The sequence below is a fragment of the Triturus cristatus genome, chromosome 11 (genome assembly GCF_964204655.1).
Source record: "Triturus cristatus chromosome 11, aTriCri1.1, whole genome shotgun sequence".
In the NCBI taxonomy this organism is placed as follows: Eukaryota; Metazoa; Chordata; class Amphibia; order Caudata; family Salamandridae; genus Triturus; species Triturus cristatus.
This window is the reverse complement of record NC_140594.1, coordinates 1,082,867,932-1,082,880,920: the sequence shown is the minus strand read 5'-3', so window position 1 is coordinate 1,082,880,920 and position 12,989 is coordinate 1,082,867,932. Positions and strand designations below refer to the sequence as shown.

The 12,989-nt window shown below is 43.1% G+C and overlaps 1 protein-coding gene across 6 annotated transcripts in view; it reads left to right on the top strand.

Moving 5' to 3' along the window:
* The window catches only part of ECT2 (epithelial cell transforming 2), a 210,481-nt gene extending 204,311 nt beyond the window's left edge, over positions 1 to 6,170 (top strand). For 4 of the 6 annotated variants that reach the window (XM_085635428.1, XM_085635430.1, XM_085635427.1 and 1 more), the window contains one exon: positions 4,919 to 6,170. In XM_085635428.1, coding sequence (XP_085491554.1) covers positions 4,919 to 5,008 — 90 coding nt within the window. In that variant the 3' untranslated portion in view covers positions 5,009 to 6,170. The remainder of the gene's footprint in view (positions 1 to 4,918) is intronic. The other 2 variants (XM_085635429.1, XM_085635426.1) reach the window with 2 other exon arrangements.
* Positions 6,171 to 12,989: the final 6,819 nt, after the last annotated feature.

The following is a 12,989-nucleotide window of genomic DNA, read 5'->3' as shown; positions in this document are numbered from 1 at the left end:
TTTATCCTTGTCCAAAACAGAAACCCCAAAATCATTGCAGGGAATGATTCTTATAGACATCACCTTCTAAACATGTATGCTCCTTGACTCTGCTGTTTAGAAACAGTCCTGGAGCTCCACTGACCATGAATATTCACCAGTGTTGAACCGTATATTTTTTTAGTTCTCTGTAGCGGCGATTCCAAATAACAGCTTAGTTACCTAAGGGTTCAATCACCATCGCCATATGTCTATCTGATTCATTCTTTAACTAGTTCTTACGCTGAAGATTTCTAGAGGACAAGTAAGGCCTAGTTGGTGTGATTAAAGAAGATGAACTTCTCTAGGTTCCCACTCAAAGCATGCAAGGCTTCTCCCGTAAGCTGATCTTGTATCTTAGTTACAACAGTAAGGGCCTGCCTTTTTAACGCTGAAGAGGCGATCCAGCAGGGTCAGACACATCTTAAAGCACTGGGACAAACCCCAGCAAATGGAAGGCAGTGTCACACTACTTCACCAGATTGCATAGTATGAGGACTTAATGTGTTATGAGAAACAAGACGCCTCGTGCTAACCTACAAATTTTACAACTCTCTAAATTGGCAGGGTTTGTAAGTCCTAACTTTAAGCAGTACTATGGGCCGTGCTTTGTATTACAGATTAGAAGATTTTTAGGGCAATCACTGATTTGACAATTCTGTCATGTTATACATGCTGAAGAATAATGGGCTCTGCAGCCTTCCCCAGGCCCTTAAAGAACCGAAAAAGGTGAGACCTTGTGTGTGCTTTGGTGTACTTGGCTTCCACTGTTTGCAAAGTACAAGATCCCTGCAATTCCTGCTGAAACACCCCATATGTTGCAAACATTTATCCCCTTGTTTTTCTGGGGATGTTATTAATCGTTGGACAGCTATCCAGATTAACAAGGTAGGTGATTTTATTCTAGGCACTGGAATAAAGTCCCTAGAAGAAATCTCGATGCCTGCACTTTGACACGGTGCATTGTATAGGTTTTTGTACAATCTATTGGCTTCAGTTGTTAAATCTTTTTCTCTGGTCTGTATTAATGCATTGGAAGCCCTAGTGTTTGTGTCAAATGAGATTGGAGATTCATATTATCTTTGGTATAAGGAACTTAGCCTCATCCATAATCAAGTCATCGAGGGGATCTGTGCTAAATGGGAGTGCCGCACGGATGTTGAGATGGGCTGAGAAAGATGGTATAGGTACTTTAGTTTGGGTTTTCTTTGCTGAGAGGGGCCAATTTTCATAGGGTGAATTACAACGGCTGGATGCTGTATTACACTCCTGCTAGACTCATTATTCCAGGCAGTCAGTGGGAAATGCCCCAGGTGTGGCTAATGAGGGGACTGGAAACATGTTTTTTTGATAATGTTTTAAAGATTTCTAGACTCTGCTCTTTGCTCAGATTTCAGGTCCAGTAGATCAGCAGGATGAACCATCGCCTGTTTTGGCACTCTGTGGCATTGCAGCAAACTCCACGTATGGAAAATAAGATGCACACTGTTTTTTTATTGCAATGGTAGTTGCCCGCTTGATTATTTATAAACATTGGAAGTATCTATCTGCCCTATTTTTGCTGAATGGGCTAATAGGTTAAAGATAGTGAAAGAGCTCTGGTACCATATTTAGATCAATAAAGTGATACGCTATGATATGGGGCATTTTTGCCTCTGAATGAAAACGTAGGTACGCTCTGACATATGGCAATTTGGGAGACTGGGTTTGAAGTCCATCTGGCACAGGTGTATGGTAACATTCTGGTGTGTCAAGCTTGGGCAAGCATTATTGGCATTAGATTAAATAGTGACGGTGCACATCTCACAAAAAGTGAAGTACTGGCCTCACACACCACCAGGTGTCATGCTTCATCATCGGCAGGCCTCGTCCTCTAGTAACTCGGTTTGGTAGAGGGCGGGCATACATTGACGACAGAGATGCACTTCTAAACTAAGTCGGGGCCCGTGACGAGAGTCCCTGGTCGGGGAGGAAAGGAGCACACATCTAGGACTGCCGATGAGACATGACACCTGGTGGTGTGTGAGGCCAGTCCTTCACGTTTTGTGAGATGTGCACCCTCACTATTTAATCTTTGTGCACCTTGGTCACTATACTGGGAGCCCCCTTTTTTTGTGTTGAACATTTGATGTTGGAGAATGCCTGCTCCTAGCGCCCCGCGCCTCTAGCTCCCTCCCCAGGATTTTCCTGGGGTTAGTGTGGTAACACACTTTTATATTAGCCACAGGGTACTTAATCAGTTTGCTGGTGTGAGAAGTTGGCCTCATATATGCTGTCCACTAGTTCTAGTGGGCACCTTGTATCAGTCCAAACAACCCCTTATGGGGAATTGGTTAAAAACAACCTTTATTGAAATCTATCCTAGTGGTAGCTATGGAGAGCAGCCTTCAGGCTAAGTCTTTAAGGAATGTAAAGCAGCTTGTTTTACCAGTCTATAATCTCTTGAATGATCAAATGAAAGGAGACCACACCAGGTATACATATAAAATATATATGTATTTATTCCTAAACACACCCTACTAGTCTCTTTGTGAGGCTAGAGGTAAAAGCACATATGTTACACTTCAAATATCACAGTGGGCCCTGTGGGATCCACTGACCTCTGCAGCCCTGGACGGTTGTGTATATTGATTCATATGAAACTTTGATGATTGTATATGTCCTACATTATGTCTAAAGCTGAATTATTCGCTCAATAAAAATAAAAAAAACTCACGCACCCTGCCTTTCTTCGAGGAAACTTATCAATCGGTCTTCTTCCCTGGCAGAATATATCTAGACTAATAGGTGCTTGATATTTTACAAAATTTGCACAAGCTCAGTTCTGACATTCCCCACTCCGCTTTTTACTGGTTGTCCATCATGGGCATCCTAATTTCCATATTAAACCAGGTGAACAGTTGGAAATTTGATGGACCTGGTCCTAACAAAATTCACAACAAAAAGCAATATCTGTCCGACACTTGTGCATTCTGGGCAGGGAAACTCCTGGATCCCTTAAATGGCTTGTATCCACAATTCTCTATGGATTAAATTGAAAATGTAAGCCAAATGTTACTCCTGAAACATAAAACAAACTTAAAGTAAACTGGTTCAATTTAACACAAAAGACCATGTTATGTTTCAGAGAACCTTTCTTTACTAAACAATTTTTGAAAATGCCAACTGTATATAGTATGTGCCACAATCCTGCAAATGGAGTCAGATTTTATTTTTTATTTAGACATTTCTTTATTAAATGGCCTGTAAGTCGTTTGATTGCATTAACTTACTTTCTTTGCATTAGTTCTCCTTGTGAACCTGACCATTCTTGCATATCCCACTGAGGACAGAATCACATTTTAACTGAATCCTGGATTTTAGAGCAGATACCATGTTTGGAAGTTCTGTGGTCAAACATTGTCAAACCAGTTGACAGGCAATGTATGTTCCCTCCATCTACATTCTTTAGACATTGGTGGGCAAATCTCTCCATGAAGAGCAATTTGCATCCCAAGTAGCTAGCATCCATCAGAAGAAAATTGTGTATCTGTGGTCCATTTGCTCTTGACGCATGCATTTTCTTCTTATTTTTAGTTGTTCTGCCATTCACCCAGCATTTCTTGGCATACTCTATAGTCTTGCCTGGAACCATTTAGGAATTGAGTGACCTGTAAGTGGTGTCTAAATCCCTTGGGTGTTATTCCGTAGGATTGGTGCGATGTGCTGTTCCCACCAACCTAACTAGATGTTTCTTTTTCCTTTTGGGAATGCTTTCTAGTTCTATCAAGATTTGCTGCTCTATAGAGTAATGTAATTATGCCCCAAAAGAGAATGGAAGTGGCGATCATGACGGCAGCGTTGTTGTATGCCTGAATTCTAGCCTCTGTTTCTTTCTAAAGGGGGTGGTGAGGTGTTATTGGAGTCCAGGTTTGCCAACTTGCACAGCTATCGTGGTGGGCATGTAACTCCTGCCCCGTCAGGAGCAAGTGTCTTGTCAAGATCTTGGAGTCCATTACTTGAGGTGTTAGTTGAAATAGGACTCTTTCTACCAAGGCCAGATATATTTGCCTTTTTAAAGTGACCAGGTGCACTTTGCCTTCAATTTCAGAGGTTTCCTTTTGATCTTCCTTTATGTGGCTGCTTGCAATTCACCAAACCAAAGTGGAGCCACAAAGCTGCTGCTGATTCCAGCTTCAAGAGACAATTGCTGGTCTTAATAGTTCCTCGGGTCCCGTCATATTGCGGTTTCTACTACTGTCCTCATTGATATCACGTTTTAACATTTTGAAATTCTTTTGCAGAATGAGATGTTTGGTGGATCGCAGAGGACCTGGTTGCTAAACTTTATCTTGAGTACTTTATTTGTTTGCGAGATCCAAACTTACACATGTAGGCAAGGTATTGTAGCATAGGCAGCTGGGTAATCCTGGGGGTTTCAAAGGCACAGATTCATAAGAGCATCATGGATGCAATTTAAATGCCAATATCTGGTGGTGGCTTAAGAATATCTTCAAAATATTTGGCTTTTGCAATCTTTTGAAAATGTTTATGGCTTTTGAAAGAAAACATCAGTGCATCCATTAAAAATAAAAGCAATGTGTACAATGAAACTTGGAAAGAAAGAATCTGCATGTCACAAAAGGATGGGTCGCACTTGGAGAGCGCACTGGTGGTGTTGGTGGTCACAATCACAGATATCTTAGAATGTCATGTTACCCGAGTCACAGGTGTAGTGTCAGCCTCATTGGTTTGGGTCTTACAAATCTTCAGAGCAACCATGTTTTTGTGGCTTGGAAGCAGGCTAAATCTGCCTCTTATTTGCTAAATGGGATTTATGTGGCTAGCGAAATGTGGGCTAATTTAGTGGTACATTCTAAGCACTACCTCTTAATGTAAATTTCGTCTTTTTCCCCATCAGGGTGTCCCGTCCCCTTCACTTGTCAACCTGTCATCCTTCTTCGAAAGGAAGTACCATACCATAAGCCGATCAACGACGCACCTCATCTGAAGCAGTGTTGTCCCCAGAGATCATGTCCCTTGAAGCGGTATTTGACGACGACTGACCGAAGCAGATGGCTGTTACTAAGACTCTGCACATGCTAACTTCCAGAATGTCTATGGCAGATCACGTCCGGGTAATGCCTGAAACTGACTATTTTCCAAGTCTCCCTGAAAAGTGAAGGATTTCCTTTGGCTTTAAATATTTTACTCAATTGTACATTCTTTGTAATATAACTATCAGGTGCCACGGATGGTAAACCCCAGGTGTATTGACACACCACTTTTGCGAGGAATTGCAGAGTTATCAAAATGGTAACGCAAGATGTGGAAGCACTCTTCAGCAGCCATCTTCGTTCTGACAAATACCAGCTTGCTAAACCAAACTTCTCTCATTTGGTATGCAAACCAGTGTTCACTGGGTGGTTAATTTATCTAACACTTGTATAGTCCTCTTTTGTTTGCTTTGTAATTCATTTTAAATGTTTAATGTATATATCTTTGTATTGTATTTCATCTATTCTGTAGGCTCTCCAAGTGCTTAGCTCTCCTGTTTCACAATGTATTTAAAAATTCTTCAAGCGAGTCAATCGATGGTGGTCGTCACAGGGGCCCATCAGTGGTTATTCTTATTCTGTGTATGTTCTGTCCTAACATAGAATTTGAAAAGGGATCTGTTGACTGTTACCTGGAGGAGTTAACAGTTTAATAGTTGGAGCAGAGTGAGTTTTCATGGTACCCCTTTTAAAATCACTGTATTGATTATAATATTTATGACTTTCCATTTTCATTGTGGATAACCTGAAAGATTTGTTTCCTTGGGTTTTCGTGAAGCAGTGTCCTTAACTGTGGGTGAAGTCAGACTTTGAAGCTGTAAGGTGAAAATATGTATTTGAACAGTTCTTATTTTATTGCTGGTTGTACAGTAGACCATTGCAAACCAATCATGCACTTGGGTTCATCTGCATTTTCTGCCTCAGCATATTTTCAGACCCACATTACATGACACTGGTCTGTTGGATGCTTTTTAATTGTCAAGCACTGACAGCAAATATTACTGTACATGTTAATTAAAAAAGATTTTTTTTAAAAATGTCTCAAAAGTAAACTAAGCAATTCAACGGTTTCCATTTTAAAACTGTGTATTAATAAAATGTTAAAAACAAATGTAATTTATTTGTGTTCTTGATATTTGTTCAAAATAGTCAACGTTTACTTAGCAACACTTGTGATTGCCTGTATTTTTAATATGGCACTCTAAGTCATGCTTGCATCGCCTCCCATCTTTTCTCCCTGAGCCAGAAGCAGATCCGTTATTCACAACCTGTACACTGTAGTTCTTGCATTCCTGGACCCATATTCTCTATTTCAGGCACATGCGCCAACATTATACATCGGCCTTTTTAGTGTCTCCATATTCGTTATCTGGAGTTGGGAAACACTTTCTACAAGACGTTCTAGTGCATTGACAAAGTTTGCTTTGTGGCATACTGTAGAACTTTATTGCCTCTGTACGCAGCATGAGCTAAGCAGCTTAGTTTATCCCCAGTGCCCAGCTCGCAAATACAGATTTAGTTATTCTCCAGGCACTGGATCTTTCATAGATTCACAGGTTTGATTTTCAGTTTGCGGTCTGAGGAACCTTAGTAAATGTTATGTGCATATGTAGAGTGAGGCTAATCGCGCGTGAGGGTATCCAGGCCCTGAGTAGGGCAGGCCTGAGGGGGGGGATGAGAAGACCATGTCTGTTTCGTCTGGAATAGACTTATCTTGAGGTTGGAAGTACATGAGGGAGGGGAAGGTTCTGAGGTATGTCAAGCAGTCGTTCCAGGTCTGGCAGCGAGGTCTGAGAAGGAGCATCCCCTGCACCTGGTCTTGTTAATGCGAGGGAGGTGTCTTCTTGCCTGGGATGCAGATCAATGGTGTCTGATCGGTTGGTAGAAGTTGAGGCGGGTGTTGAGTTTAACCAGTGCTGTGGAGAGCTTTGTAGGTGTGGGTGAGTAGCTATCACTCAAAGCATGTAATGGAGTAGTAGGAGTCTGCTTTGCTCTTCTATGGAGCCTTAAAGTTTTTTCCAATGTTACCTGCTCAAGTCAACTCTCTAATGGCCACATGTGTACTGCTTAGTAGGCTGAACTACTGTAATGCCCTTCTTTTGGGAGCTCCTAATCTGATTAAGAAACTGGATAGGGCTCAGGTTGCTATAGCCAAACTGATGTTAAATAGACCTCTGAATTCTTCCACCTCTAGTGCTCTTGGGGATCTTCACTGGTTGCCCATTACACAGACGATCCTCTTTAAATCACTTTGTATTGCATTCAACGCCCTCCTGAATAAGGGCCCAAAGCCATTGCAGGCCAGACTGAGGAAACACGCTCCAGGTAGGTTGCCACGTTCAGCTACAGCTAACCTTGTTCAAGAACACGGATTCCGTAGGGTGCGTCAAGGACGGTGTGATCTTTCTATTAAAGCTGTGCAGATATGGAATACTTTACCACCTCAAATGAGATCTCAGACGGATCGGTTCAAGTTTAGGAAAGCCCTTAAGACCTGGCTTTTCCCAAAATAACATTGATCAGGAGGATAGCTTCCCCCTCTTATCACTTTAGCGCCAGGATACCAGTCTGTTCACAGTGCGGTCTAAATACATGATGCAAAATACAGAACACTTGAACATACATCTTTCCTGGACTGGGAGACAGTGGCGATTTATGGTGTGGAGGAATGTGGTTATTTTGTGTGGTGTTCAAGATAAGTCTGTCGGCAGCGTTCTGAGTGGTTTGGAGTAGACGGACGACATGGACTGGGATTTCCGATGTAGAGGGAGTCTCCGTAATCTAATCCTATTGTGATAAGAGACCGGGTGACCATAGTTGTGTTAAATAGTTAACGTTTAATTTAACATAGTTGTAGTGCATTACGTGAATTAACCAGTCATCCTCCTTATGTGACCACCTCTCCAGCCAACAAAGTGGGAGGGTTTTAAACGCCGCTTCTCAATGATGATGCTGAAAAGGAATAATCTGCTCTGTCCTGAACAGTTTTCATCATAGACTTATTTTTTCTAGACTTTTTTTTCTCCAGTTGAGATGTTTACCAACACCCCTAACAAGGGGGAACACAGCTGTATTTATTTTCAGTAGTATCTGGAGCTCTTCCAGCATGACCAACAAAAAAAGTCTCGAGACAAGGTTAAACCTGCGGTGAGAATAAAATATATGCAGATGAGCTGCATGTAATGTCTTTTTTTCTCTATACATACAAAAGAAGTGTGACATCTGCATTCAGTCAAATAATTTGATGTGTACTGATGGAAGGCATAAGTCTTCACGCTCTTAAAACCTGTGTAGGGTGGCTTTTAAATCCTTGGTGGCAATCTTAAGCTGCACCGTCAACAAAAATAGTGAGCTAGAGGGGCACGCGCCGAGATTCACCATCTCTAAAATAGAGGTACAATGAAACAACCCTCCATTAAATCCTAAGTTATGGTGGGGTAAATGCCACTGTATTTAAGCAGGATCAAACGGGGAGAATGTAACCTATTCCCATGGAGAATTTTTTTAAACTGAAGCCATACATAGACCTCACTCGGTGTGCAAAAAGAGGCAAAGGAGACACCTCACAGCAACACCTTAAGGGAGGTCCTGTGTGTATTTAACATGCCTTCTGGACTTCTCAAGGGTGTGGTTAGTAGAGCCTCAGATGTATGGAGGGAGTTTCAGGTCTCCTTGCCCACAAAGTAGCATGTCTTAAATCTGCAAGAGCAGTTCAACTGAACTGCATCTGTGAATGTATTTTTTTTAATGAAATGTTTATTAATTCAGAATACCTTTATGATTTTTACAGAAAACCTATATTTCATTAATTGAGATCTCTAATGCCAATATCAGCACATCATTGTTCATACATAATCTCACTGATACCCATGTTCTACCTCTAGATTCTGAAAACATCTACATAGCTTTGTAGTTAATAATCCGTCTGAAGCTATACACAGTGTTAAAAGTAATATTCAGCTTAGTAAACTCCACTTTTTTGCTGTCCCACACTATTCCCTCTGCCTTCACTACATGCACACAAATTCATAGAATTTCATCAACCTGCTTCTGAGTGTCATCTTTTGAATTCCTGGGGGGCTACACAGCAAGAAAAGCAAAAGATAACCATATCCATAGAGAAATATACCTCACTAATTAGATAAAATGTACATTCTACTTGTGGTTGCGCTATGGGATCCAACGGTCTATAAAATGTATTTACTTATTAATGATTCCTTGGACGTCCCCATGACTGACTCACACCAATAAATTGCCTCACTTAATGTGATCTACATGTTTCAAATACTTATCAAGGTCGTACTGTAATGAGAAATTTCCTAGCTATCGCAATCCAGTTTCCATTCTATTATGGACTCGGAGACTAATATAATGCTTAATTTCCTCTACTTTATTGAATGACAGACATTTTTTATACATCAAAGATTTCACGTGGAACACTGGGAATAGTAATAACAATTGATGTCCAACAGTCCCACAATCCAGTAGGTGTCCAATCGGAGGCTAGTTTCCCCAAAGTACTATTTGCCTCCGTCACTGTTGAAAATGGGTTTTCTGGCTGTCTAAGGTAGGCACCTAAACCAGGCAGAATCCACCACTCTAGTCGGGATCAGGGGATTTCACGTCTAAAATAACCCCTGCTTCTATCGCTCACTGTACGTGGAGGATGACGAACCCCGAATTTTCCCTCTGTTTATTTTTTTGCGGGACGTTCAGGTCACTAGACTGGCGGCAACCATTGCGTAACAGTTAGACCAACCTATTCGCACGGATGAGGTGATCACAGCCATTGCACATCTCCAAAGGATTAAGGTACCGGGGTCGGACGGGTTCACATCCAAATTTGATAAATTATTTTGTCCTGAACTGGCTCCCCTGCTGAGCAGAGTTTTTAACTCTTTCCGTGAAACTGGATCTCGGACGGATTCTATGCTGGAAGCTTCGATATGTTATCCTAAAACCAATTAAAGACTCTGCTGATTGTGCCTCCTATCGCTCGATTTCATTATTAAACATGGACACGAAAATATTCACAGGCATATTAGTGGCCCGACTCAACCAGCTGATGGTAGGGTTGATTGACCCGGACCAATCTGGATTCATACCCACTCGGCAGAGCGGCGACAACACAAAGGTTGTTACATCTTAGACATTTTCCACAGATCGGGCAGGGAGGCGGCACTCCTTGCCATTGACGCTGAAAAAGCATTTGACCGAGTGAGGTGGTCATACCTGTTCGATACGCTACGTCGCTTCGGGGAGGGCTTTATTAAATGGGTCTCCTGCATCTATAGCGCTCCCAGAGATTTTGTGAGGGTAAATGGGGCGTAGTCATCTCGGTTCCCCATAGCCAGAGGCACTCGACAGGGCTGTCCCTTGTCCCCACTTCTTTTCGCACTCTTTATGGAGCCTTTCGCGCAGTAGGTGCGGGACAACCCTCAGATTTGCGGTATTAAATTTGACACAGATACACCATTAGCTTGTATGCTGCTGATGTGATCCTTTCGTTGACGCAGCTACAAACCTGGTCTGCTCTGCTGTCGGAGATGGACCCCCTTCGGGGTTAACCTGGGCAAATCCCAGATCTTGACCCTCTCAGTGGCCCCTGCACAGAGAGACCTACTCAAGAGAACGATCCCGCTCTCCTGGACAGAAAAGTCCACTACCTATCTGGGTATCTCACTTGCCACCACTGTTCCTAAGACCTTGACGATGAACTACACTGCTCTTGCAACGCAAACGTCGCAGGCTCTGAACAACTGGAGCCGGATGGGCCTCCTGTTTTGGTAGTGGCCGCGGTTAAGATGACCATCTTGCCGCGCATTCTGTACATCTTTCAGACCATCCCGGCAGCTCCCTTCCCCCTAAGGTTATCTGCTGGCTGCAGCTAGCCATCAACAATATTGTGTGGGGCGGTGAGTAAGCACGGCTATCCAGTACCCAACTGACACAACACAAACTGGAAGGCGGAGTGGGTCTCCCCCTGATCCATCGATACCTTCAAGCATCATACCTCAGGTACATACTCAAATGGAATTGTCCCCTGTCTGAAAAGCATTGGACATTCATGGAACAAACAGTAGCACGTGTCAACATCTTGAGGGAAATCTGGCTTCCCCACAAGCATAGAGTGTGGGGGCTATACTCCTCCCCAGTGACATCCCACACAATGAAAATTTGGGATAGTGTAGCGTGTACCAAATCCCTGACCACATTTCCCTCATCAATGACTCCAATCACTAGGAACCCTGATTTTTCTGCCGGCACGCAACTCCACATTTGATAAGTGGCGAGATCAGGGCTGTAAATGGGTTGGTTTGCTTTTTGATCCAGATGGCATAATCCCCTTTCACCGATTGAAACCAGACTATGGGCTCTCCCAGGCAGACCCTTTCTCATACGGTCAGTTGGGTCACTGGGTCTCAGGGCCAGTTTACCAGGAGGCAGCGTCGCAAAAGCTGACAATCTTTGAAAAATGGGTAGTATGCACGTTAGACGATAAACACCTTATTTAGGAACTCTATTCGATGTTGACAACTCGGGCAGGAGGGGAACGTACTAAAGGCCAGCAGCGGTGTGAGGATGAACTGGGACGGGCTTTCTCGAACAGAAATGGAAAAATATCGACTACAGAGCCACCCACAGAGCGCACAGCACCGAAGGGGCAGAGTCCACGTGCAAAGTACTCTCATATTGGTATCTCACCCCAGCGCGCAACAGTTGGGATAAGAGCAGGTCTGAGAAATGCTGGTGGGACTGCGGTCAGACAGGTTCCCTCGTCCATCTGCTTTAGCATTGCCGTGAGCTGGAATGCTTTTGGGCGGCGGTTCTGGAAGATATCGACAGCCTTCAATACTAACCTCCCACATTTTCTAGCTTACACAGTTAGGTCTGTCGAATCCACTAACATTTCCTCTGCGCTCCTTGAGAGGGCACCAAATCTCCCTTGCACTTCTAGCTGCGCGTCAGGTAATTTTGGCTAGATGGGGGAACTGCAAATGGTCCAGACCATATACATTGTCTACATAAATTAGCAATGGAGCACCTGTCACTGGTGGTGGACCACAACGAGGAAACCTATGGCGACCTTTGGGCCCCCTTCATCCAGATACTCATTTGAACTGCGGGAGGTGACTTGCCTGCAATATGTAAAGATATTGACTTATCCCAAACTAATATGGCTTTTTTATCCGCAAACCAGCTGACTGCTTAGGTAGCAGGCCTCCATAGGCTGCGAGTAGAAGATAGACTTACTAAAAGGATAGCGCTTCACTGCTGTACAGAGGGTAGGTAGGTGGGGAGGGAGGGAGTTATTTACTTTTTCTTTCTCTGTTTTTCTTCCCCAGCTGATTTGTTTTTTTTTCTATGTTTGCTTTCCTTGCTTGTTATTTAGGTCCTATGACTCTTGATCGCTGCCTGCCCACTGGGTTGTTGGCATTAAAGCTGTGTACTTCAGGTAAAGTTGATATGCAGGCGGCCCCAGGGTTGAAGGCGTATTGCTGTGTTTCTCTTGGACCTCACAATAAAAAGAATGGTTCCATAAAATAACCCCTGCTCACCCCTTTGATAGCTTGGAACAAGCAGTCCGGTTTATCTCGGTGGCTATGTTTAAAGCATTTGCACAAAACCAACAGTAATACAGTGAAAACTTTACAAGAGGGCACCACACCAGTTTTTAGAAAAACATCCAATATTTATCTGTGAGAAACAAGACAAAAACAGAATAATCAATAATGCAAAAATAGACTTTATGCAGTTCCTTTAAGTTGATAGCTCCGTCTGAAACAATAACTGTTCCAGCTGACCGCTGCGGTGTTAGAAGATCCTCAAAACAGTACGTTTGTATTCTGGCCGACAGCGTTGGTGTGGGCCAGCGATGGTGGGCGTTTAGGATGCGGCGTCAAGTAGAGCAGTGCGGCATGCAATGCCCTCGGG